Here is a 26,759-nt window from a genome sequence, read left to right on the forward strand (position 1 = left end):
GCAGCACTGGCACCCTGGGGGCCTGGCAGCCTAAGGCAGCATCCTTGCGAGGGTCCCCCCTCCCGGCTGTGCCCCCGGGGACCGCCATGTCCCATCCTGGGGTAGCTGGCTGAGGGTGTCACCCGTCCACAGCTGGACCGCCGGGAGCTGGGGGCGTTCCGGAAGCAGCAGGAGGAGCGGTGGAAGAGCCTCAGCGGGCAGCTCCAGGAGAAGGCGCTGCAGGCAGAGCGTGACAATGCCGCTGGGATTAGGAAGTGAGTGCGATGGGGACAGTGGTGGCTTTGGCAGTGCTGGCCCTGTTCCTGCTGGCTGTCCCGGCTCGTGCTGGTGTGGTACCTGGCGTGGGAGCCATGTGGGCAGCGCCCCTGGGGATGCTGAGCAAGTGGCTGTGCCTTGTGCTCCTGCCAGCTGCAGCTTCGCAGCGATAGAAGCGGCACAATGAGGGGGCACGTGTGGGAGGAGCCCTCCTGAACCAGTCTTGGGGGGTGGGTGCAGAGGCTTTTTGTGGCAGGTGTGCAGGTGGGGCTGTGCCCCCCAGGAGCTCCCCAGCCCTTTTCTCCCCACTCCAGGCAGCTGCTGCCCGGTTTCCATTGCCTGTCCTGTGACCGGCCCCTCAACATGCTGGCGCCTGGACCGTGAGTAACTGCCCCCCGAACAGGGAGCACCCCCTGACCCCTCCCTGGCGTCGAGTGACACATGGGGTGCCACCTGCCGGGCACTGAGCACCCCCATGTCCTGTCCCACAGGGAGCGGACGGGCGAGTGCAGATACCCCACTGTTCCGCGGAGCTGTGGGGGCCCACACACCGTCACGCCCCCGCGCTTCCAGCCCCAACCGCCCAGCACCCCACGGCCGTCCCAACCCAGTGCCCGCCGCCCCAACAAGGTAGGGATGGCAGAGGTGGGGAGGGGGATGCTGAGCCTGCGGGGGGATCTGTGCCTCAGTTTCCCCGGGGAGAGCTGGCTGGGGGAGGGTTGCTGGGGGATGCGGAACGGGGCCCCGTGTTTGGGTCACACGCTCTCCCCTTCCCAGAAGGACGCGATGCAGCTGTCGGGCCAGGACGGCACTGATGGGAAGCGGCAGGACGAGCAGCTCTCCATGATGGGGGGCTCTCAGCTGCCCACAACACCAACGGCCACCCCAGAGACCTCAACCTCGAGGAGCCAGAAAAGTATGGCCCTGTCAGGGCACCGGGGGGCAGAGGACACCCCGCTGTCTGGGGGGACGGGTCTGTGCCCACAGCTGGGCAGGGTTGGACGGGGGTCTGGGCTCTGGGCTGGGCTGTGGGGGCAGCACTGGCTGCTGGGGCAGCCGGTCCCTGTGGTGGAGCTGGAGGGAGCTGGGGTGACATGTGGGGTGGTGCTGGGCAGTGGGGGACAACAGCCTGTGTGCTTCAGGGTGGGGGCAGGACCCTGTTGGTGGGTGTCTGTGGCTGACCCTGCCCCTCGCCCCCAGGCACCGCCTCCCCGCTGCTGTTAGCCGTGCTGAAGCGCCAACCAGCCTCATCTCCCGGACGCCTCACCCAGGCACCGAAGCTGCTGCCACACCGCATTAAATCAGCGCCCTGACAGCCGGGCAGGACGGGGGTCCCGGCCCCGGTCCCACCGCCCCGGGTGCTGAGCCGGCAGCGGCTGCAATAAATGGCGATGGGCAACCAAGCGCCGGTGTGGTCTGAGTGGTGGTCCCTGGGGCAGGATGGCAGAAAGCCCCCTGTGTTTGCTTTTTCAGGAGAAAAATAAGTGCTAAAAAGGCGCTTTGGGGGTGCCCAGGTGGATCCAGTGGTATCCAGGGTCCCCAGAGGGAGCACGGGGAGCAAACCAGTGGGCACCAGGGCAGAGCCAGCAGAGGCCCATCCTGCACCCCGGCTGGGGCTGAGGTGTCCATGGGCTTCAGAAGCACCCCCTGGCACTAACTGGGGGGACGGGGTGAGGGGGGAGCCAGGGGGCTGTGCAAGAAGCCGGGCTGGCTGTCGGCAGCCGGAGGAGGGGAGCGCTTTGCTCTGGGTCGGGGGATCCAGAACTGGGGGGACGCAGCAGCTTCGTGCCCCGCCCCGGGGTGCCCGCAGCCGCCGTGTCGCAGTGTGTGTGCGGGGCTGTGGGGCGGAGCGTTGTCCTCAGACCGCGGACCCCGCGGGGGTTCCCCGGGCAGAGACCCCCCCGCCCCGCCGGTGAGTGGCCGTGTCTGCTGGGGACCCTGCGCAGCCACCAGCTTTGGCGAGTGGGGCTGTGCCTTTGGAATTGCCGTTCAAGGGGTGGGTGAGCGCAGCTCGGGTTCAGCCAGGACACCTCTGTGCCTTTAGTGCTTGTCATTCCCTCACCTTCCCTTTCGTGCCGAGCGGCCCGGGATGGGGCGGCTGTGTGGGTGTGCGTGCTGAGGGAACACCTGGTACCCAGCAGCCTGCTCCGTGCTGCTGCTCCTTCTCTCTGCATTTATATACGATATACAAATGTAAAGAAAACGGGGGGGTGCGTGGGAGCCCGAGCGGCTGGCGGCTCCTGGGCCGGGCCTGACGCCTGCAGCGCCTCACACTTTCCCGCTCCCATCGCGCTGCCGGAGCGGCCGCCATCTTTGGCGCGGGCAGTGAAGCCGCCGCACTGAGGCCGTGCCTGGTACCGCCGGGGAGAAGGGGAGCTCGTCGCTGTGGGAGCCGCTCTAGGAAGCGGGCGGCGCACCCACCCCCGAGGAGGGAGAGTTAACGTCCTTCTGAGTCCTCCTTCTCGGGTACCGGCGCCGTTCGGGCGGTGGCTGATGAAGTGTCTGTCGCTGTGCGGGGAGAGCGCGGCCGCTGTGCCCTCAGTTGAGATGGCGGCGGGGCGGTCTCTCGGCGCGGACAGGACGGCGGCGGCGGGGAGCGGCGCTCCAGCCCCTGGCGGAGCTCGCGTGGCTGCGTGAGGGGACGGGACCCACTGCAGCCTCGCTGCCCCACAGGGAACCGCCTTCCCCTTTTCCAAACCTCCCGTTCCCCCGCAGCTCCCCCCCCGCTTCCCAGCCAGAGGGAACCCGTTCTCTGCCCGCCACCCCATCTTGGGGTCACTTGTCCCCTGGTTCCTGAGGTTCCTCCGGGTGGGCGTGGGGCGGGTTTGGGTCGGGCCGAGCCGAGGCCTGGCTCCCGGGGGGCTGCTCTGCAGGGAACACCCCCCGCCCCAGCAGCGCTGCTGCTCCGGTTTATTTTCGTATTTCCCGCCCCTGCCACTGCCCCCAGCAGTGAACCAGCAGACTGCAGGTCCCGAAGGGATCTGCTCCTCCTCCCCACCCCTTAAGGGGCGGTAATCACTGCGGGGAGTCAGAAAAGGATGCTGCAGGAGCTGGGGTTCCCTTCTAAATCTGTCTTTTCTCACTTCAGAGCTCCGCCGGGGCTGCAGGACTCTCTGGCCATGATGATGCGTGGAAACAAGTTTACAACCTATAAAGTCATAAAACTTCACAACTCACAAGGTTATAAAGCAGGTATGTTTATTTCGACATCGGGCGCAAGGGGGATCGTTCCACCATTCATGCGCAACTTGTAACAATATGAGGTGTGTTTAAATACAGTAAGGTGTTACATGCTCGTAATGACCCCAGGAACGCCTCTACATATTCATAACCTTTCCCGCTTCTCATTAAAATGAGTCCCAGGTAATCATTTCCATAGTCTCCTCCTTGACCCCTCCCTGTTACGCCTGCGCAGTGCCATCTGGTGGTCTTGAGGAGGGGTCTTTGGATGAAGCTCCTTCAGCCTCATCACAGTGAACTTTTTACCTTTGGCTCATTATGTTGAATTGACTAGAACCCAAGCCGCCAAGTCGATTGAAACCAGACTGGTTCCCCCCTTTTGCCGTAAATCTTTGTTATCTCGTCTTCTCAAGTTCACAACCAGGTGCCTTAAGTTTACATCTAGGTGCTGTAAACTTCTTACCTTGGCATTCAATGAGGTTCTGTTTTTTTCTGAACATAATGGGTTACAAAAGGCTCTAAAATAGGCACCCTTAAAGTGTTAGTTAGTTAGTTCCCTCTACCACTTCCCCCTTCCCCCCTTTTCAGGAAGGTTAGTAAATTCTTTTACTAATACGATGATTCCCTATTTAACATTTTCTCTGACCACAAGCAAGAAGGCTACTTCTACATGAGAAGACTTACCTTTCTCCCTCCAAGAACAAACAAATTCTAATGTTGAACAAAACATTCGAGTTGCTCTTTTGGGGCAGCTGATGACCAGGTGGCTGGTGCCCCGGCAGAAATGGCATCTGTTGGGCTGCAGCGGGAGCTCGCGCTCTTTGGCGTGGTGACCCCGCTCACTGCAGTTCTAGCACTTTTCTTTTGGGTTTCTTCTTCCCAATGCGGGAAGCACCACCCAGGCTGGTCCCCCAGAAGGACCAAAAGGTGACTGTGGAAAACAGAGATTTCCAGGTTGCACCCGGGTTACCCTCCGTGGTGTTTCGCAGGCTTTCTTCACTCTGGAATGGTGAATCCAGGCATTCTGTTCTCTCATACTGGTAGCAGTGAAGGATGTCAGGGGGTCTTGAAATGGACCTTCCTATGATGATTTCAAAGTTCTCTGCAAAAGACTTCACATTCACATAAATAAATGTGGCCCTCAGTCAGAGGATCTAACAGCTGGAACTCCAAGCCTTGGTATAATTTTGTGTATCAATGTTCTAGTCACCTCCTAAGCTTTTGCTGTCCTGGTGGGGAATGCTTCTGGCCAACCTGAAAAAACAGCAGTTAATACCAACCAATATCGGTACCCGCCTTTTCCTGGGAGTTCTGAACAATCAAGTTGCCATTGTGGTCCAGGCCCATTCCCTTCCCCATTTGACCCATTTCTAGCTTGGGCATATTTTTGGGATTAGTCTGGAGGCAAAGATCACAGTGCTGTCACCTGTTCTACAGTGACAGACAAATCTCTAGCTCTTGTTTCCCTAATCAAATGTTTGCATAGTGGTTCTACTACCCAAAATCCTTTCCTATGTTCTTCCCTTACTAAAGGCCAAACCAGATGAGAGGGGACGACAAGTTTTCCCTGGGGGGTGTGAGCCCACCCTTCCTTATGATTCCTCTAAATCTATGATGAGATTCGATTCTCTTTAGTACACACTGTCTTACCTGTTACAGAGACCTGTCCCCCAAGGACTAGAGCACTTTCTGTTTTTACCTTGTGCTGAGCCGTTTGGTTTGCCTCTCTGTCCGCCAGCCCTTTCCGATTCCGAGCTCAATTTCTGCTGTGCCTTAATGTGCACGATTGCTGTTTTCTTAGGAAGTTGAACGGCTTCCAGTAGTTTCAATATCTCCTCCACATGTTTGATCTGTTTGCCTCGAGAGTTCAAAAGTCCCTTTTCTTTCCAAATTGCTCTGTGCACGTGCACAACCCTGAAAGCATCCTTGGAGTCAGTATAGATGCTAACAGTTTTACCTTGAGCTAGTTCAGAGCAGAGTAAGGGCAATTATTTCTGCCTTTTGTGCGAAAGGATTTTGAGGCAAAGGCCCAGATCACCTCACGGCTAGCTGCTTCTGTCCATAAACCAGTTCTCAGCGTTTTCAATAGGAATGTCTTTTAGATCTGGTCGATTGGATGATGTTTCAATAGTCTCCAGGCAGTCATGATGAACTGGTTCTCCAAAGTTGCCACTGAGGAAAGAAGCTGGGTTGACAATGTTAGTGACGATAATTTCTACACCATCTTGTTAGACACTGGGGGGTATGCTAGCACAGTCATTTTCTGACCCACGGCAAATCTCTGGACCTCCTGTATATTCAGTAGCGCTGCAGCAACTGCCCGCAGGCATCCAGGCCACCCCTTTGCAGCTTCATCTAACTGTCTGGAGAAATAGGCCACTGCTTGTTGATATGGGCCAAGATCCTGTGCCAATGTACCCAAGGGTATTCCCTGTTTCTCGTGAGAGAATAGGGAAAATGGTTTACTCTCATCTGGGAGTCCTAGATCAGGGGCTGACATCAAAGCCTTTTTAAGTTCTTAACGGCTCGTGTCGCTTCCTTATTCCATTGCAGGTGTTTCTGGTCCACAGGGTCCAGGTCATGCACGTCTCCTTGGTTCTAGTAGTGATTAAAATGTCATCCACATATTGTAGCATCTGTCCCTCATCAGACGGGGCTTCCCAGGATTCAAAATCTTCAGCAAGCTGATTTCCAAATACTGTCGGGCTATTCTTGCATACTTGTGGCAACACCGTCCATGTGAGCTGGGTTTGACATTTATTTTTAGGGTTCTCTCATTCAAATGCAGGTATTGTCTGGCTAGCTTCATGGAGAGGGAGGCAAAAGAAAGCACCTTTTAAATCTAAAACGATAAACCAAGTCAAATGAGGTGTTAATACTGTCAGAAGGGTGTATGGGTCTGCTGCCACTGGGTAGAGGTCCTCAGTTATTTTGTTTATAGCTCCTAAGTCCTGAAGCACCCAATATGACCCGTCTGGCTTGCAGACAGGCAATGCAGGGGTGTAATAACTGGACTCACATTCCTTTAATAACCCTGTTGGAAGGGTATTAGTGGCCGAATTCCTACTTCGGAACCTGGGTCAGAAGGTGGATATCTAAGGGGAAATCCGGGTGCTCTGTGCGCGTTACACAAACCAAGCAGCCCAGCAGGAACGGGCCAGGCGGCGACTGCCCCCCCGCTTCATCCCCCGCGGGCGGCGAGCCCGGAGGAGAGGAGCTGCAGCTCCAGCTCCAGCAGCCGCCGCTCTCCCCCCCGACACCTTTTTCCGCCGCTTTAGCAGCCAGTCAGCTTTTTACTTCTTTTCTTCTGGCCGCAGCTTATGGAGGGGGAGCTGCCGGGCCTGAACTTCATGTTCAAACTTCACAGCACAGGCTTGGGCTCCTCTTGCCCTTTTTCTCCATTTAATTCCTGCGACTATAAACTGTATATGCAATTTTAATTAGCTGAGCAATACTTACATCCCTCAGCTCCTACCTTTTGCAATTTCTTACAGATGTCAATAAACAGCATATTAAGCGTCAATCCCTTCCATTAATTTTAGATCCAAATCAGTCTGTCCACAGAACAACACTAACTGCAATACAGCTAACCCAGAATTTCACATTCAAATCACTTCCCCCACTAATTTACTCGCATGTGTACAGATGCATCTGAAGGGGGAGCAAGGTGGTACTTTAGTAATGGAACCGGTTCTCATTTTGGAATTACCTCCCCTTTCGATACCAAATATAAATATACAAACTAAAGTACTGAGCTCAGACACGCAAACCAAACACCAAGTTCAAATATGCGAACAGATCGCAGTTACACTAATTCAAGACAGTGTCTCGATGTTTGCATCGCACCCTTGAACCGCTCACTGCTCAGCAGGTGGAGGCACCGCTGGGTCTCTGACAAAACAGGTCAGTGCGGCTGGAGCCCCATCGGCACCCGCCCCCCCGCCGCAGCGAGCTGGACCGGGCAAGGCTTTGATCAGTGTCCCATCTGGGGCGCCACAACTGTTACCCCAAAACCAGGATTCTTTATCCGGTGCGCATACAAAAGAGCCAAATTTAGTACACGGGGATGAGACACAGCCTGTCACAGAGCTGCGCAAGTCTGGGTGCTGGAATAAAGCCAGTGGGCTAGAAAGAAAAGTAACGGCCATCACACACAAAACCTTATCACCACATTCACACAGTTAATAGCTAAATTGCTCATCATCACAAAATGTACATTTTAGGTCAATCTGTGGTCTCACTATACCATACAACAGGCAAAGATAAGAAACTGCAACACATTCAAACAGATACCCACAAAGAAAAAAAGCTATTACTAAAAGGCATCTTGCAGACTGTTCTGCAAAGTTTTCTGTGATTCATTTGTTATCAGCTAATTCTCTCTCCGCTTGTTGAAGTTCAAACCATTCTGTTGTAAATCTGTCTACAGTGATTTAATGATCTCTTGCTCAGTTTGCTTGTCCTTTGGGGCAGCTATCAGTGCTGCTTCCAAAACAGCAGAGATCTCAAATCTGCTTTCTTTTGCCAAGTCCCTTGTTTGCTCAGGTACAGTATCTGGAGACGACCAATGTCCAGAAGCCCACCTAAGACCCTCAGGAGTCCGGCAAGCCTTATAATCTTCCAGTAAGCTCAACATCAGGGAGCAGTCCAGGCCTGGCTTGACCCGGGATGCCATGACCCACTGCCAGAGAACGCGGCACAGACCGATCCGTCCTCCTTTAGAGCCTCCGGCTCCTATCCCCCCCCAAACCGCTTCTCACAGAATATCCCACTTCTGACACCAAATGAACTGTCCCGTCCCAACAGGTGGGATGAGTTCACTCTTTGTTTCTCCTTATCTCTTTGAGTTTTTCTAGTTTCTTTCTTATATCTCCCCAGGACTTTGTTACAGACTGGGGGGTCCACTCCTTGAGTCCATTTATCCCTTGCTTTTTCCTTGGGTGAACTTCTCTTCATCCCAGAATTCTAGCATGATCCCCCCCAAGAGACTGTTGGGGGGTCCAAAACTCTAACGTGACCCCCACCCCCTCAACCCCCAAGGGACTGTCAGGGGGTACCTCCGGCAGGTCGCTCCCCTTAGACCTCTTGCGGGGATCAAACCCACGGAACCCGTCTCACAACCTGGGGATTGAACCCACTACAACTGACTTACAACGTGGGCATCGAACCCACCACACAGAGTTCTTCACTGGCTTTGTCCCTTCAGTGGCCAAGCCCCTCACGGGGTGTTGGAACCGCACTTAGAAGGACTCCGCACTCGCTTCACAACCAGGTTGCGTCTCAGCCAACACCAGTCACACAATCACACTGCCCGACCCGGCGGTACTTACAGTCCGTTCTTCCCATCAGGACCTACCCGACCCGGCGGTACTTACAGTCCACTTTTCCCGTCGCACCTTCGTGCACTCTGGATTTCGGGTAAAATGCAGTATTGAGGGGGAGCGAGCTCCATTCTTTTGCTTCTATTTTAATTTTGAATAACGTTGGTAGCTCTCCGCACACCCGAGTCCAAGGGCCACTGTTAAAGTGGGGCGCCTCCCTGGAACCTCAGGTGACACAGAGCTATCCAAGGTTGTCACGTCGGGGTCACCAATTGAAATAAATAACTTAAGCTCTTTCTATGGATAAGCAACATTTAATCCAATTCCGTAATTGTATTCCTTAAACACGTGTTCATTAGAGCAAAAGCAAAACAGCGCTGGGTGCGCGGGGGATTCGCTCCGCCCAACACGCACACCTTTAAACAATAAGAAGTGTGCTGAAATACAGTAAGGTGTTACGTATTCATAATGACCCCAGGAATGCCTGTACATATTCATAACCTTTCCCCGCTTCTGATTAAAATGAGTCTCAGATAATGATTTCCGTAGTCTCCTCCTTGACTCCTCCCCGTTGTGCCTGCGCAGTGTCACTTGCTGATTTTGAGGAGGGGTCTTTGGATGAAGCTCCTTCAGCTTCGTCACAGTGAACTTTTTACCTGTGGCTCATTATGATCAATTGACTGGAACCCAAGCTGCCAAGTGGACTGAAATCAGACTGGCGCCCCCTTTTTGCTGTAAATCTTGGCTGTCTTGTCTCCTCAAGGTTACAGCTGGGGTTCTGGTTTTTTTTCTTAACTAGTTACATACAGCTCTAAACTAGATATTCATTATGTGACTTAAAGTGTTAGTTCGTTAGCAGGCCGTTGCAATGGGGTTGGTTAACCCTTAAAATGTCAGTTCCCTCTATCAATATAACTTCATGAACAAGTTTCATAACTTTTTACATAGAACTTAACCAGCTCTTCCTTTTTCCAGGTTCAGAGCCCGTGCCTCATTTGGTTAGATCTGTAAACATTGAACATCTCCTCAGCAGGAATCACAGCTGCATTTCTCACAGCCAGAACCTGGGCCACATGTGGCAGCGATGGGGGAGCTGTAAGACCCGAAAGCCCATGGCAAGCACAGCTGAAGCTGCACGGCTGCCCTGGGCAGCTCTTACTGCTCCCTGGGTGCTCCCCCAGGGGATGTCCCCTCCCTCTGGGCTCCGCGCTGCTGTCGTGGCGCCCTCAGACCTGCGAGAAGATGAGCAACTTTAAGGAGGCGCGTGTCAGCCTGGCAGAGGACATGCATGCAATGCAGGAGGCGCATTCCAGCCTGGCAGAGGACGTGCATGCAATGCAGGAGGCGCATTCCAGCCTGGCAGAGGACATGCATGCAATGCAGGAGGCGCATTCCAGCCTGGCAGAGGACATGCATGCAATGCAGGAGGTGCATTCCAGCCTGGCAGAGGACGTGCATGCAATGCAGGAGGCGCATTCCAGCCTGGCAGAGGACATCCAGGAGATCCAGGAGATGCTTGGCCTGGTGAGGACAGGGCTTCCCTCCAGGATCTGTGTGAGGAGATGTGCAAGTTTAAGGAGGTGCAGTCTGGCCTGGCAGAGGAGATGCGGGCCATGCAGAAGGCGCGTTCTGGCCTGGCAGAGGACATCCAGGAGATCCAGGAGACGCTTGGCCTGGTGAGTGTCCTCTGGTGCCCCGGGAGGGAGCTGGGCCCTCGTCCCCTCCCCGTTTCTCTCCCTGTCACTCTGTGCCCCTGCTCCGTGGCCATTGGTGTCACCAGTGTGAAGGGCAGCAGGGGGGAAGAGTGGGAAGGGTGTCCCAGGAGTTGCTAAGGCACTTTTGAACTAGAGAGCCCGCAAAACAGATCCATGGGAGGGGAAGAAGGGGAGATAAAGCTCTGCCCGTGCAATTCAGCCGCAGCCCCCAGGCACAGCCCTGCCCAGCGTCCCTCTGCCTCGTGCCCCACTTCATTTGGGGTCCCGGGCCAGGGCTTTGGAGTGGGGGCTCCCCTGAGAATCTCACTGGAAGATTTTTCTAGGGTGGGGGACACACACTGCTGGGGAGGGCACTGGCCCTTGAGGGCCTCTAGATGGTCTTCTCTCCTCTCATTTTTTAAAAATATCTATCTAACATCTATCTTTGTTTTGCTAGGAAGAACCTGTCCGTGCCCAGGGCTATGCTGGAGGTGGTTCAGCTTGGTGTGGTGGAAGCAGATCAGCACAGCGCCTGCCTGGTTGGACCAATGCATCTCATTGTCCTTCTGTCCCATGCTGAAGGTTCCTCAAGAGCTCAGCTCAGGCATCCAGATAAGAGGCAAGTCTCCAAAATGGCCAGTGCTCAGTGTCCAGAGGACTTCAGGAAACCTGACCCATCGGTCTGTCCTCTCCATAAGCCCAGCCTGAAGACAGCCATGTCCTCAGGCCATCACGCACCGAGCGTCAGGCTCAGAGCTGCAGCCCCTGTCTTCCTCAGGGACTGGGCAGAGCTGCTCCTCTCCCAGCAGCTCCCATCAGCTCCCATCAGCTGCCACCAGTGAGATGCATCAAAATGAGGGGCAGCTGTGGGGGGAAGGAGCAGGGGCAGCTGAGTCACCTCAGGATGGGTGTAAATGCTCCCAGTCCCTTTGAATATGTCAGTGCGGAGACGAGATGCAAGGGCACAAACGTCCATTCTTTCTGCTCGGATGAGTCCTGAGTTGACTTTTCCAGCGCAGGCGGCAGCTCTCGGTTTCATCCCCGGTGCTTCTGTGAGACATTTACCAACCTCTGGGACCCCTGAGGGCCACAGCAAAGTTCATTCTCTCCTGCTTGTTTGGTTTCTCTTTGCTGCTGCTGTGCATTGGGTCTGACAGAACAGCAAGGAAGGCATCTGAGGATGCTGCTGGCTGGGGAGCGAAGGCTTTCAGATCCAGCCCTGGCACAGAGAGCTGCTGTCCCCAAGGAGGTGACATGCTCCTCATGAGGCCGGTCCCTTGAGACCTGCCTCATGCCTGCAGACCAGCGTGGAAATCACTGGACACAGCCAGAGAAACAGAGAATCATAGAACCATAGAATGCCCTGAGTTGGAAGGGACCCACAGGGGTCACTGAGTCCAACTCCTGTCCCTGCACAGGACAACTCCAGAATTCACGCCACGTGTCTCAGGGCGTTGTCCAGGCGCTTCTTGAATATTTTCGCTCTTGGGGCTGTGACCGAATACAACGTGATCATTGAAGTGCAGGCACATGGTGGCTGCAGAAAGTTGCATCAGCTTTTACTTTTCCTTGCCAGCTGAAATGCAAACTGTCACTCATCTCCCACTGCTCCGGGGATCTATTCAGAAGAACACGAGACATGTCGTGGCCCACACTGCACTTACATGTCAAGGTTTCAGAAAGAAATGAGCTCCGCTTCCACATATAGCAGCTGAGAAACAATTACTGCCCTTGCCTCTGCAACAAAGGTTTTCACTATTGTTTTCTTCTGCACTGGCGTCACACTGCACAGGGTCATTTTTCTGCTGATGGGTGGTAACTCACTGAGCTTCAGTGGCCCAAAATGGGGCTGAGCTCAAGAGGCTCGAGGGAAATTGGGTTTCCAGGATGAGTTCTTGCTGAGACCTGAACCAAAGTACCGTGTTTCTAATTGACTTTATTCCTATCAATTCGAGCCTGTAGAGAAAGTGCCAGCAAAGACACAGAGGGAATGTCCTCAGTTGACTCTGCACCCGGTGCTCCCGCCCTGAACTCCCCCTTCCTCTGCTGCCCCAACGAGCAGCAGCACCAGCCCTGCAGTACATCTCTTTTCCTTGTCGCTCACGAAAGCGCAGATTTGGGGAAGGGAGGGGATTCATCTGTGTCTTCCTCACTCTCAAAGGGATCAGGTGCCTGAGCAGCCTCCAGGCATTATAAACACAGACCAACTGCACTCAGACTTTCCTGGAGGATGCATTAGCTGAATCCACTTCTCTGGGCTCAGGACAGGAAAAACCAGTGGAGAGGAGGGAGCAAGTACGTGATCAATGGTCTCTTTGATGCACAAATCTGTAAACTTATATCATTGGGTCTTTGGTCCATTCAAATGTCCTCCCTAACAGACTCTGAGCCCAGCCTGAACTCCACAGTGGGACTCCAGAGCCATTTTTAGGCCTCTTGTTTTGCATTCGTCAGGTCAGCACTCACCATGAACAGCCAAATGCTTGGTGCACCCGCCTGGCTGGTTCATCCTTCACCTATATCCATTCTCCACACTTTCCCAACATCCTGAGGGGGAAGGTGAGTTTCAGTACGCAGCACATGGCTGTGCAGCGAAATCCACATCTGTAGATGTGCTGGGTGTGGTGGTGCAAGATCTCTGAAGCTCTTCCAAAGCACCAGCCCCCACCCTGCTGTGACGTCCCTCTTAAACACCTCAGAGCTTAGTCTGGGTGGAAGGTCCGAATGTGAACACCAGCGCTAATGCTGATTTGAAACTCTACTCCTGTCCCGGCCTGCTCTCCCTATTTTGCCTGCTTTGCTGGGATACTGTCTCCTGCAACCAGAATCCACCTACCAGAAAAGGCACCCCATGGCCTCTGGGGTGAAGATGCTCTGATGCTTCCAACCCTCCCAGGAAATGGAGAGACACTTCAAAATCTTTGGTTATTTTAATAGTATGAAAGGGACTCAGCAACTGGGCAGGACAAAAGAGCTAGGAAGGTTTGGAACCTTCACGGACGTAACACAACATCCCTAGGGCTCTCTGTCCTCCTCTTGCCCTTAATGCTCGTGCTTAGCTGCTCGCCGGTGGCTCTCCATGTCCTTCGTTTCACCTCCGTAACGATGTCATTGAGGTCTAGGATAGACTGCTGAATCTAAGGTAGGGAAGAGAGATGGCAGAGGTCAGAGCAGGGCTGGGAACAGGAGGCAGAGAGGAGCCCATTGGCCCTTTTGGAGTGCAAATTTCACCAACCAAATGAGCAGGAGGATAAAGGCAATTGCCCTGCTGGATCTGCACCACCAGAATGGGCTTTTACAGGTGAGTCAGAGGGGTGAATGAAGCCAGAGTGTAGCCCTGTAGCCATGGGTGGATCTGCACCCCCTGCCCCAGCCTGCCCAGCTCCCAACAGGCACCCACCCCCTGCTCTGCCTCCTGGGACGAGACAGGTTTGCCTGGTGTCCTCCACCCATTCCCCGTGCCCAAGAGACAGCCCAGGTGGAACGGAAAGTGTCTGTTGGGCACCTTGATTTCTCTGGGCTTTCCCCTCCCTTTGGGCAGCTGAGGGTCATTACTGCTCCTCTTTCTGGGCAGGGAGGGGGGTCTGGCTTGGCTCTACCATGTCCAGCTGTCTGAGGCTGTCATCCTTCGGCACATGCACTTTTGCTTTCAGCTGCGTGTTCACGCACTGGAAGAGGTTGTGGATGGCCATCTTCATAGTCGTCAGCATGAGGCCATTCTTGACATTCCTGTTCTGGATGTCGGCCCAGCGAGCAGTCTGAGGAGGGGAGGAGAAGGAGAAGGAGAAGGAGGAGGAGAAGGAGGAGGAGAAGGAGGAGGAGGAGGAGAAGGAGAAGGAGAAGGAGAAGGAGAAGGAGAAGGAGAAGGAGAAGGAGAAGGAGAAGGAGAAGGAGAAGGAGAAGGAGAAGGAGAAGGAAAGAGAAGGAGAGACACACAGCATGGTGATATGTCCCAGCAAAGATGCTGCTTCGGTGCTGGAGACCCTGGCTTCCACACTCCTTTGTTTTGCTAGGAAGAACCTGTCCTTGCCCAGGGCTGTGCTGGAGGTGGTTCAGCTTGGTGTGGTGGAAGCAGATCCAGGAACTACCACAGCTGCTCCTCGAGCAGCCCCATCTCTCTGCCAGCTCCTGCACTCCTCATTCTAGTGGGTCCTCCAGATACCCCGACAGTTGACACCCTGGGGGCAGCACATCCCACCACCACCCGCCCGGACCAGGCGCTTTCCAGCTTTGCCTGGTGGGACTCAACTCCTGCAGCTGGGAGTATCCAGGGAGGGAATTTTGCAAGGCCCCCTCAGAGTGATGCAAAGGGAACAGAGGCCAGCAGGGCTGCGGGCATTTCTACACATTGATGTGCCTTGTTACAGCCCAGATGACCACCAGTTTGGTCATTTTTGGACTGGTAAGGAGGGAGGAGAAGGGCTGAGCCCTGGTGTGTAGATGCTGTGCAAAGGATGAAAACAAATAAAAAAACAGCAAAGCCAGCTTCACTCTGAGGCCCGAGCCATGAACAGTGGAGACCACGAGATGTTCCACACTGAAGCCCCATTACAGGGATGATGCTGCAAGGAATGGTGGATGGAAATGAGTCTGACCGGGCTACACAAACCCAAGAGGCATGTGATGGAGCATGCTTGGGTTTTGTGCCAAGGCAAACCTCCCCATAGCCCAGGTAGCAGATCTCTTTTGAGTGTGAGTTCAAACAAGAAGGGAAAGATCCTGGCGGTTTTGTGAGGGCCTTGTTTTAACCCCTGACATAACCTGCTCCAGGCCTGTCTGTCATTTGTCCTTCTGCAGCCCCCTGCAGGGATGAAATGAGGCATCTCCTCCAATTACAAAGTCTGCTGCTGTGCCTTGCCATGACCTGTGGCTTAACACAGCCAGGCCTTGGAGATCTTCCCCTGCCCGTCCCGCAGTTCCTCACCCAGGAGCGGACATCACTTTGAGCCTGCGCAAAACGTTGTTGGAGCTGCTCCAGCTCATTTTGGTACTGCAGGGTCTCAGCTTCTTTCTCTGCCTCGTACCGGTCCAGGAGCACCTTGGTTTGCTTAAGCATTTCCTTGTCCTTCTCTTGTGACTGCTGCAGGTCCTTGCGCGTCCTCACCAGCAGCTTGTAGCGGGAAATGACGTCCTGGATGTCCTCAAACTGCAGCACAAGGATCCTGGGTTTAGTAATGCCCCTGCCCTCCCCTCATGACTGCAAGTCTCATGCTGTTTGGCACCCTGTCCTGACCAGGGACAACACCCCCCCCAGCTGAAAGATCTTCCCCTCTTGGCGAGCCTGTTGCCCCAGCTGGTTTGTGAGCATTGCCACATTCCCTGTTTGATGACACCCCATTGTGCCGGTCCCAGAGCTGCCACTGCCAGCAGCAAGGGGACATGTTGTACCACTCCCCAGGTGAGAAGTGCTCTGATAGGAGACAAAGCACAACTGCAGCTGCCAGCGCCAAGTCACCCAGCCATGGGAGTGGGGCAGCCGGACCGCAGGAGTGTGAGCGATGCAGGGAGGGACGCGCGGACACCCTTGAGAGAGGCCACAGCTTTTCTGACAGCTGCCTGGGCTCCCATTCTCGGGCAGCTTTGCACTTCTCCCAAACCATCCATGTCACATGAAACAGTGACACAAAGGGGTCCCCATTCCCCTCAGCTCTGTGCCTTTCCCCCTTCTAACACTTTTTCTTTGGTTTTCTCAAGCCTCCATCTCCTTCTCTGCTTTTCCTCCCCTCACTCTGGTCCCCTTGGCTCACCTTGCTTGCAGGGAACCTCCTCCCATCCCACCTGAGGTCTCTGGGTTTGACCAAGTGTCATGATTTCCCTGGACTTGCCTTATCTCCTCCAGGTTTGACATCTGCATAAAGCCCTCCCTGAGGCCACGATCTGTCTCTCCCATGTCCAGACTCACCTGTGGTGAGATCTTCACCACGTCCTCCAGGTATTCTTTGAAGATGGAGTACTTCTGCACTTCCTTGCTCAGCTTCTGGTGTTCCTTTTTCAGGGCTTCGAGTTTCTTCTTAGCCCTCACAAGCTCCATCTCCTTTTGTGTTTTCTGCTCTCTTTCTCTCATGGCTTTCTTCAGAGCTTGGACTCGCAGCTTATCATCTTCCTAGTGATGTTTCCCCCACCAATACACACACACAGAGAAGGAAAGGAAGGCAAGGGAAGATGGAGCTGGGTCAGCCAGCAGCACTGGGAGGAGATACACTGACAGGGGACAGACCAGTGCTGCAGCACCCCTGGGAACATCCTCACTCCCTGTTTAACATGGTGTGGTACAGGCCCGCCCTGAAACTTTGCTTCCAGAGCTCCAAAGTGCAGACTCTGCAGCAAACTGTTATCAGGGAGAGAAGAATCCTGAGAGTTTGCACTGTGACGGATACGGCCTCGCCTCAAAGTTCACCTCTGGAGCTCAAGACACAGACTCCGCAGTGAACGGTTATCAGGGTACAGGCTCCTGGAGAGAAGGTCAGCAGCATTCGGCTTGACATATTTCCCCCAGGCAGTAAATAACAGGGTGAACCTGCCACCGAACTCTTTCAAGTCGCACTTCTCTTTGGGAAATCTAAGCACTGTTCTGCAGTAAGCAGAACCCTAAATTACTCCCCCACGACACATGGCCACCCCTCTTGCACTGACCCTTTGCTCTTGGAGACAGGCACCTGGGACAGAACTCTGAGTTTCAGACCTACTAGGATCTGCCCTTGGGAGTCACCTGCGTGTCAACAGTGGGGACAGGCTGAGATCCTTCTTGGGGGATGTCTGGGGCCCTCAGGAGATCACGCTGGTGCTGGACAAGCTCTCTGCTGCCCAAGCGCTATCAGGGCTTTCCACATCTGTAGTACACACCCCCATGCCCTGCCAGTCCTGTCCCTCACCCCTCCAGGCTCAAGGGAGGCTTGGACACAAGTGCTGGCCCAAGACTGTCTCCCCGGGGAAGGGGAGAAGGTGGCGCTGTGGCTCAGGGTCACGTCAGAGGAGCTGATCAGGGGCAGGCGTACCTTTAACCTCCTCATAGATTTCTCCATGTAGGTTTTCAGCTGGTCCTCCTTGGCATGGAGTTCCCTCCACCGGCGGGCTATGTCGGCCATCGTCTCCTTGAAGGCCTGGCAGCACCAGAGCGAGCGTGACGTGGCCGTCCGCACCTGGAGCCACTCACTGCCCATTGCTGCCCTCCAAAAAACCACAACACCCCTACCATGCCCCAGCACCCTCCCATCTTTCTCACCTCTTGCTTCTCCTCCAGAGCCTTTTGCACCTGCTTGGCTTCTTTCCTCTTCTCCTGGAGGCGAACAAATGGAGACAGGGAGCCCTCCTCTGTCAGCCTGTGTTTCCTGCCACAGAAGTTTCCATCAAGGTTACACGTTGGGTCTGGTGCCTGGGCAGGGTGCTGGACTGTGTCCAGAGTGGGATGACGGGCCAGAGCAACCCAGCACCATCTCAGATGCCGTCTGGCCGCATGGCATCCCCAGCAGGGAACCCTCTGACAGAGCAAGGGGGGGCACAGGGAGGAACAGGGTGGGGAAGGGAGGGAGGAGAGGAGGCTGAAGTGGTGGAGATCGGGGAGTTTGCCACCGTGGGGGAAGGAGGGATGGAGGAAACGGGAGAAGAGGATGGAGGGCATGGAGGTGGGTGGAGGAGTCCCCTCACCTGAGCAAGGGCAGGAGGTTCTGCCTGTACTGCTTGAGGAAATAGGCTGGCAGGTCCTCTTCATCTTTGGCAGCCATCGCTTCAGCCACCAGCAGGGCCCAGAAAGCCCAGGTCCTCCAAAAGCAATCCGAGTGATGAAAGTGATCCAGTCAACAAACAGATCCAAGTGCCGAAAGTGATCGAACCACCAAAAGCGGTTCAACCACCAGAACTGGTTCAACCACCAAAAGGGGTTCAACCACTAGAAGTGGTTCAACCACCAATAGCGATCCCACCACCAGAAGTGGTTCAACCACCAAAAGCGGTTCAACCACCACAAGTGGTTCAACCACCAGTAGCGATCCCACCACCAAAAGTGATGCAACCACCAAGAGCGATCCCAACACCAAAAGCGATCCAACTGCCAAAATGAGTCCACCACCACAGTGATCCCACCACGGCAAGTGATCCCACCACGGCCAGTGACCAAATGGGCGAGGGGCACAGGTGACAGGGGACAATATAGTGTCTCTGTTGCCCGGCAACAGCCGCCCCAGGAGCCAGCGGGCGCCGCCCTGGTCCTTTGTGATGAAGTCACCCACGGGATGGGAGATGCTGAGGCTCCCTCCTGCCTTTCCCACTTTACCACCCACAATGCAGCTGGTGACACCTCAAATGTTGTGGCAGGTCACTGCAGCCCGTGCCCAGATTCAAAAGACAATCGCACAGGTCATGGGGAATGAAATCTCCTTTCACTGAATTAAATACCCTCAGTTTTAATTGCAGAGAGAATGGCTTTATCCGTGTTGTGCACTAAATCAAACTCTCCCGACGTTTCACCCTTTCCTTTCCCCATGGCACAGTTGGCCTCGGAGGCGATTCCCCTTGGTGGCAGATGTGCAGCGACTGGCTCACGAGTGCACCAGCACTGGGAACCTGGGCTGAAAACAAGGTCAAAGTGCCTGGTTTAGGATGCCTTTCCCTGCGGTTCATCAAGCAGAAGGATGTCTTTTGAGAGGGAGCTGTTCTGAAGGGATTTCTTCTGCCTCTCTTGACCGTTGGCACGAGCCAGCGGCTGCTGACCAGGAAATGTGCTCATCGCTTGCTCCCTCATGAACACTGTCCTGGCCTTTGCAGCTAGAACGACATAAACCAGAGTATGTTTCCTGTCACCTGTGCAAGAAGGTGGTTCAAATGCAAAGGCTGATCTTGCCTGTAAGCAGCACGAACTGCTCTAGAGACAGCTCTTTGCTGGGGATGGAGCTGTGAGAGAGGTTCTCCAGCTGGCACGGCTGCCTCCCTTTTGAAACACGGGCCATCTTTTGCTGGCATTGCCGTCCCTCAGCCTGATGGCTCTGACATCTCCTCTGATGCTTCAGAAACGGTGCTGCTATCTGCACAGCCATTGCAAGATCCTTTTGCACTGGGAACTGAAGCTGCTCCATAGCTGAAAGGGAGACCCCAACACAGAAAGCAGGGCTGCCATGATTCCTCTGAGAGTGAACCCCACATCCCAAAGAAAGCCGGTCCTTGGAGATGGCCAAGTTTGGAGCAGCGCTGTCACACGTGAGCTGCGAGTCACACAAGCAAGAGTTCCAGAGGACGGAGCGTGTCCCCAGATGGCTTTTGCAAGCGCTGACTGAGGAAGCGGCGTCCTGTCCAGGGACCTCTGCAGAGACATCTCCAGGCAGAGCAAGACACTGGGGGGCAACAGCCCCCCTCAAACCCCAGTTTTGCACCCCAAGTGGCCGCACGGCAATGGGCAAGCCTTCATCCCGGGCCAGAGATGCTGGATCCAGAAGTCATGGCTTGCTCCCGGGAGGGTCTTTTTGTGTCAGAACCTCCTGTGTTTCGCCACGCATTTTTCACGGTCAATGACTTTCATTTCTTTTCCCTCTACGCTCTCCTCCGGTTTTGCCATGGAGAGCAGATGCCAACAGTCTGTTCCAGCCTTACGGGATCTTGCAGACTTCTCCTTTGCTGTCTGTGGTGCTGGTGATTGCCTTCTGCTGCCCCTGGTTCATGTTGAAGACTAATTCCTGGCAGACGTGGTTGGTGCTGCTGAGCAACACTCTTGGCTTTGTGCTAGTGCTCAGTAGGACACCGACAAGAAAGCAGGTGTCAAAAGCCTCTCGGTTCTTGTGTTGAATGGTGTAGTGTATCCAGGAGTCTATTCCAGCAACCTTAATTGCGGTTAATGTGGTTAAGAGTACTTGATAGGGTCCGTCCCAACGTTCTTTTAAAGTTTCTTTATTCCAAGTTCTTATATGCACCGTGTCTCCATGCTCTGTATCATGTACCGGATTCTCAAGTGCTAGTGGGCGATTCCACACTGGTGCAGATCTGAGTTGATTCAGTGTCCTGCCGAGAGGCAACACATAATTGTAGAAGTCCTGGTTACCTTTTACATGTACACTTGGATCTGGATCCGGTGCTTCATATGGCTTGCCATACAGAATTTCGTATGGACTTACTGACATTCCGCTCCTAGGTTTAATTCTAATACACAACACCACTATTGGCAAGGCCTGAGCCCATTGAATTTTTGCTTCCTGACAAATCTTGCTAAGTTGCCTTTTTAGGATCTATAGGGCATGCCTGAGATTTGCATGCCTTGGACTACTGGATGTATTAACCGAATAAAGCACAGGATCATACATGGCACAAACAGTAAACCCAGAAATGCACATGCTATCACGAACCCTGTTTTCTTCCACCAGGCTACCATTTCGAGACCAATATCCATTAGGTGGGCCTGGGTACCAAGTGGGAGCAATAGAGGTATTTGATGAATTTACCCGCGACACTAGCTTACAAGAGGTTCGTCCAATGTATCAGTCATTTGAGACCCCCCACATATCCAGCATGAGGTGACATTTAATTCCTGGGCTATTTTCCATAAGATCTATAAACAGGTTTTTCCCTACTGTGGGTAATTGTAATCCCTTGTCTTTTTGCCTTATTTCTTCTTACCAATCTTTGCTTTTCTGTAGTGGCAGAGCCCCCCCGCCCCGGGGGGATGGGGCTGTCGCCAGCCTGGCTGAGAGGTGAAGCCAGAGACAGAAGAAACTAAAGGAGCGTTGTTGTAAGGCGCGTGGACAGGGCAGCTTTGCTATAAAGCCAGCCCGCTCCGGCAATAAAGCGAACCCTGTGAACATCACATTGCTGTGTCAGGTTCCGTGTCTCGCATGGAAAAAGCAACATTTTGGTGACCCCAACGTGATACTTCGTATCGAAGCAAGATCGTTGGGACGTGAAGACGCCAGGAAAGGCACCTGGAGGGCGAAGTTAGCCCTGCGCTTGAAGAATAGCGGAAAGCAGGCCTGCGGAGAAGCAGGTGGCGTGGGAAACACGGCATCTGCGGAAGAAAAAATCATAATGCAAAGTGTTCTGCAGCTGAATGCACGAACAGGAAGGTATTTTGAAACAGACGCGTTAAAGCGCCTGCTGCGATTCGCCCAGCGGAAGGCGTGTGTCCCCTTCGACGGACGGATTTTTTTCTCCCGGTACACGGGAGGACACAGGGACCGAACTGTGGGACGCGGTCACAAGGGGCAGCCGCGAGGCTTGCGACCTCGCCGGGCCGTGGCGGGAGGTCAGGCGGCTGATGCAGGAGGTCTCAGCGGAGCCGGAGCTGTGTGCCGTCCCCCCGGAGCCGCCCGCCGCGAGCTGCCCCCCCTCCGAGGACTCTGAACAATCGATACCGCTGGTATGTCCCGTGTCAGATTTGGATTTCTGGGGCGGAGAGCAAATTATACCCTCTGCGCCCTTTGAGCCATCGCCTGCCTCCGACGAGCATCGGCAGCAACCAGCAAGGTTCAACGAGCCCGGACAGGTTAATCCAGCTGAAGTGCCGTTGCCGGAGGACCCGGTGGAGCACGAGAATGCAGCACCGCAGAATCGCCCTGGCTTCCAGGAGGAGAGTGTGGGAAACTACAGCGGGTCTGTGGAATCCTTGTCAGAAAATATGGGAGTAGAGATCAGCCTTGAAGATATTAAGATTTACCCTTGAGAAGGATGGGAGTAAAGGAGTATCCGGAGATATGGAGTTGTACCCGTGAGAAAGGAGAGATGTACCCGTGAGAGAGAAGGGGATAGAAGAATAACATGGATGATAGCAAAATTAACCAGTGAGATGTTAGTGCTGTAACTTGTAACCAATAGTGAAAAGACACATGAACTGGTAGAATTGTATAAAAATGCACTTATAACAATCAATAGCATCCATTCCTTTCATCTTGAAAGAACTTGGCCCATGTCGCTTGTCCGTCTCAACCGCGACAGGAGAGCCACGTGCAGAGCCCGAAGGACTTACTGAGACGGCAGGAGAGCCAGATGCAAGAAGTTCTAAACGCCGTGAGGCGACTAGTTGGCGGTAACAGTAAAACTTCGTGGTTAAGAGCATATCAAAAGGCGTCAGATGCGATGAAGGACGGGCTGGAGGCAACTGGCAGGGGATGTGAAAAACGGGGAAAACAGGAAAGGGAGGGGGTGGAATTAGACCTCACTCCTGAGGAGCTCTGTATTAAAAGGGAGCGAACACAAAAATGGGCTAGACAATGTGTTGAAGGTGGGATGTGGTCTGTAACAGGAGCAGATGAATATTTGAGATCGTGGCATGGAAAAGGGCTGGAGACTGGGTTAGACGGGTTTGCAAATATGCGTCGACGCAAACACCCAATGAACGCAAACACCCAATGCCAACAGATATGAGCCGCTTTGGGAAAAACTGCATCTCTAGCAGAGATGGTGGAAGCTTGCACACGGGTACCGATCACGCAACAGGAGGTATAAAAGGCAAAACTACATGCTCAAGCCCACTTAAGCCTGCGATGAAAGGCCGAAGCCCTTCTGTCCTGGTTTTGTTAAAAACCAGTTTCTCTTTTAGTGATTTTGCCTGTCAGCTAAAGCTTCATATTAACTGCATTTTCCTGGAGAACCAGACACATGTTTTGGTAAAACTAGCAATGGAATGCTTATTGATAAGCATGGATGGACATCTCGCAATGCATTGCTAATGCATTTTTCTCTGTTCCTGTAGCAGCAGAGTGCAGGCCGCAGTTCGCTTTCACCTGGGGGGGCATCCAGTACACGTGGAATCGCTTGGCCCAGGGGTGGAAACGCAGTCCTACCATCTGCCATGGGCTGATCCAGACCACGCTGGAGCAAGGTAAAGCTCCAGAACACTTGCAATATATTGATGACATCATCGTATGGGGTGACACGGCGAAAGAAGTCTCCGAGAAAGATGAGAGAATAATTCAGATTCTTTTGGATGCTGGTTTTGCCATAAAATGAAGCAAGGTCAAGGGACCTGCCCGAGAGATACAGTTTTCAGGAATGAAATGGCAAGACGGCCGTCGTCAGATCCCAATGGATGTGATCAACAAAACCGCAGCAATGTCTCCACCTACTAATAAAAAGGAGACACAGACTTTCTTGGGCGTTGTAGGTTTTTGGAGAATGCATATTCCTGACTACAGCCAGATTGTGAGCCCTCTCTATCAAGTGACTCGTAAAAAGAACCAGTTTGAGTGGGGCCCTGAACAACGACAAGCCTTTGAGCAAATTAAGCGTGAGATAACTCATGTGGTGGCCCTTGGACCAGTTAGGACTGGACTAGATGTTAAAAATGTGCTCTACACCGCAGCCGGAGATAATGGACTTACCTGGAGCCTCTGGCAGAAAGCACCAGCAGAAACCCGAGGTCGACCCTTAGGTTTTTGGAGTCGAGGATACAAAGGATCTGAGGCCAACTATACTCCAACTGAAAAAGAGATACTAGCAGCATAGGAAGGAGTTCGAGCTGCTTCAGAACTGATCGGTACTGAAGCACAGCTCCTCCTGGCACCTCGACTGCCGGTGCTGAGCTGCATGTTCAAAGGGACGGTTCCCTCTCCATATCATGCAACCGAAGTTACGTGGAGTAAATGGATTGCATTGATCACGCAACGAGCTCGAATTGGAAATCCCAGTCACCCAGGGATTTTAGAAGTGATTACAGACTGGCCAGAAAGTAAAGACTTTGGGATGTCTCCAGATGAGGAGGAGGTAACACGTGCTGAAGAAGCACCACCGTATAATACTCTGATAAGAGTATAATAGACTGATAAGCAGTATGCACTGTTCACAGATGGATCCTGTCGTCTTGTAGGAAAACATCGAAGGTGGAAAGCTGCTGTGTGGAGTCCCACACGACAAGTTACAGAAGCCACTGAAGGACAAGGTGAATCTAGTCAATTTGCAGAAGTGAAAGCCATCCTGCTGGCTTTGGACATTGCTGAACGAGAGAAGCGGCCAATACTTTATCTCTATACTGACTCATGGATGGTGGCAAATGCCTTGTGGGGGTGGCTACAGCAATGGAAGAAAAGCAACTGGCAGCGCAGAGGTAAACCCATTTGGGCTGCCACACTGTGGCAAGACATTGCTGCTCGGCTAGAGAGCCTGCCTGTGAAAGTTCGGCATGTAGATGCTCATGTGCCTAAAGGTCGAGCCACCGAGGAACATCTAAACCACCAACAAGCAGATCAAGCTGCTAAGATTAAAGTAGCTGAGGTGGACTTGGACTGGCAACATATAGGTGAACTTTTCCTAGCCCAATGGGCCCATGATGCTTCAGGGCATCAAGGTAGAGATGCAACATATAAATGGGCTCGCGATCGAGGGGTGGATTTAACTATGGACACTATTTCACAGGTTATTCATGAATGTGAGACTTGCGCCGAAATCAAACAAGCGAAACGGTTAAAGCCTGTACGGTATGGGGGGCGATGGTTAAAGTATAAGTATGGAGAAGCTTGGCAGATTGATTATATTACACTTCCACAAACACGTCAAGGTAAGCGTTATGTACTTACAATGGTGGAAGCAACCACTGGATGGTTGGAAACATATGCCGTACCTCATGCTACAGCCCGAAATACCATCTTTGGCCTTGAAAAGCAAGTCCTTTGGCGACACGGTACGCCAGAAAGAATTGAATCAGACAACGGTATTAATTTCAATAACAGTCTTATAGACAATTGGGCTAAAGAACATGGTATTGAGTGGGTATATCATATTCCATATCATGCACCAGCCTCTGGGAAAATGGAAAGGTACAATGGTTTGTTAAAACTGCACTAAAGACGTTGGGTGGTGGAACCTTTAAAAACTGGGATTCACATTTAGCAAAAGCCACTTGGTTGGTCAACACCAGGGGATCAACCAATCGAGCCGGGCCTGCCCAATCAGAAATTCTACGGACTGTAGAAGGAGATAAAGTCCCTGTAGTACACATGATATCATGTTAGGAAAGGCAGTCTGGGTCAATCCTGGCTCAGCAAAGTCAAGCCCATTCGTGGGATTGTTTTCGCCCAGGGACCTGGCAGCACCTGGTGGGTGATGCTTAAGGATGGAGAAGTTCGGTGTGTACCTCAAGGGGATTTGAGTTTAGGTGAAAATATTCAATACTGAACTGCATGATGTGAATTGCCGTACTAACAGTGTTTAATAAGTGTTTTTCAGACCAAAACAGTGATGATGAAACCAGAGCTAGCTTCTTCGAGTGGCGCCTGACAACTTCTTCGAAGTTGATGTCTTTAACCCACAAACAGTGGTCATGAGATGCACTTGTACCATTTTCCTGCCCTGGAGACTGTCGTGACAAATGAACTTAATGAACTTTTCAAAGGATGGTCCACTGATTAATTACTCCTGTGTATATATGTACATATGTATATAGATATAGTAGTAGTGAGTAATTAGATTGTGTTGATAGATTGTATTGATAAGGTTGATGAAAGGCCGAAGCCCTTCTGTCCTGGTTTTGTTAAAAACCAGTTTCTCTTTTAGTGATTTTGCCTGTCAGCTGAAGCTTCATATTAACTGCATTTTCCTGGAGAACCAGACACATGTTTTGGTAAAACTAGCAATGGAATGCAAACTTATTGATAAGCACGGATGGACATCTCGCGAGAGGGGCGACGAGAAACAAGTGACCAAGAAACTGACCAACTGTGTATAACATTCCATTCACGTGAATACTTCATATAAAAGTGGGAGATCACGAGGATCTCGTCCCTTTTCCCTTTTGCCTTTGCTTTTCCCTTCTGCTTATGGCCAGCATTAGGAGAGGACCTTGCTAGTCGTCCTTGCGAACTGAGGCCAGTGACAGACTGAATCCAGCTCCGGTTGGCTGCAGAGTCCAGTCCAGGACTTTGGGTGCTGGCTTGTGAACTGAGCCCTAGTGACAGACTGAATCCAGCTCCGGTTGGCTGCAGAGTCCAGTCCAGGACTTTGGTTGCCGGCTCTGCAGTTGCTGAGACTTTCAAGATTGGTTTTGTATATTTTGTATTATTTTCTCTATTCTTATTAGTAGCATTAGTAAAACATCTTTAATTTTTCCAACTCTCTTCTCTCTGTCCTTCTTGCCCTCCCGATCGCCTGTCCTGAGTGGGAAAAGGGGAGAGGGAGGGGCACAAGGGGGAAGTGGGGGGGAGAGGGGGTTAACAATACATCTGCCAGGGTTTTATTGTCACCCCGCAATCTTAACCCTCGACAACATGAGACCTTAATAAAGCAAACCCTGGAGGCATTAAGAGGGGCCAAACAAATTGCAGTAGTTTACGTAAAGGGCTATCGGAAGGGAACTTCCACGCAAGTAAGAGGAAATAATTTAGCCGACGAAGAAGCTAAGAAAGCT

General features: G+C 53.0%; 1 protein-coding gene and 2 long non-coding RNA genes across 6 annotated transcripts; 2 read left to right on the plus strand and 1 right to left on the minus strand.

Annotated features, from left to right (window-relative positions):
• The first annotated feature begins 555 nt into the window (after nucleotides 1-555).
• On the plus strand, nucleotides 556-1,645 carry LOC135575679 (uncharacterized). Its single transcript, XR_010466909.1, has 3 exons — nucleotides 556-885; nucleotides 1,033-1,171; nucleotides 1,456-1,645. It is a non-coding gene; the product is annotated as an uncharacterized LOC135575679 (long non-coding RNA).
• Nucleotides 1,646-2,743: 1,098 nt separating this feature from the next.
• LOC135575716 (uncharacterized) lies at nucleotides 2,744-26,464 on the plus strand. Of its 2 annotated transcripts, none has more exons than XR_010466949.1 (4): nucleotides 2,744-3,447; nucleotides 9,732-10,432; nucleotides 10,908-13,751; nucleotides 21,067-26,464. It is a non-coding gene; the product is annotated as an uncharacterized LOC135575716 (long non-coding RNA). The 2 variants fall into 2 exon arrangements; XR_010466948.1 differs by lacking the exon at nucleotides 21,067-26,464 and adding an exon at nucleotides 15,537-21,015.
• Nucleotides 13,362-18,325, minus strand: LOC135575715 (coiled-coil domain-containing protein 42-like). Of its 3 annotated transcripts, XM_065034412.1 has the most exons (7): nucleotides 18,095-18,325; nucleotides 17,673-17,778; nucleotides 17,446-17,550; nucleotides 16,353-16,553; nucleotides 15,375-15,596; nucleotides 14,050-14,208; nucleotides 13,362-13,587 (listed from the first exon to the last, which is right to left on the minus strand). In XM_065034412.1, the coding sequence occupies exons 1-7, from the start codon at nucleotides 18,169-18,171 to the stop codon at nucleotides 13,444-13,446; spliced, it is 1,014 nt and encodes a 337-aa protein (XP_064890484.1). In that variant the 5' UTR covers nucleotides 18,172-18,325; the 3' UTR covers nucleotides 13,362-13,443. The 3 variants fall into 3 exon arrangements, with proteins under 3 accessions (XP_064890484.1, XP_064890482.1, XP_064890483.1); XM_065034410.1 differs by having other exon boundaries at nucleotides 17,673-18,158; XM_065034411.1 differs by having other exon boundaries at nucleotides 13,956-14,208; nucleotides 17,673-18,158.
• Nucleotides 26,465-26,759: the final 295 nt, after the last annotated feature.

This window comes from Columba livia, chromosome 18, assembly GCF_036013475.1.
Source record: "Columba livia isolate bColLiv1 breed racing homer chromosome 18, bColLiv1.pat.W.v2, whole genome shotgun sequence".
Taxonomy (NCBI): Eukaryota; Metazoa; Chordata; class Aves; order Columbiformes; family Columbidae; genus Columba; species Columba livia.

Excerpts from the sequence above, each read along its gene's own strand:
- LOC135575715 (XM_065034410.1), bottom strand. The coding sequence starts at position 18,158 with ATGAAGAGGACCTGCCAGCCTATTTCCTCAAGCAGTACAGGCAGAACC. Across the intron at positions 17,551-17,672 it reads CTCTGGAGGAGAAGCAAGAG|GCCTTCAAGGAGACGATGGC; the intron begins GTGAGAAAGATG and ends TGGTGCTGCCAG. Across the intron at positions 15,597-16,352 it reads TGGTGAAGATCTCACCACAG|TTTGAGGACATCCAGGACGT; the intron begins GTGAGTCTGGAC and ends CTTGTGCTGCAG.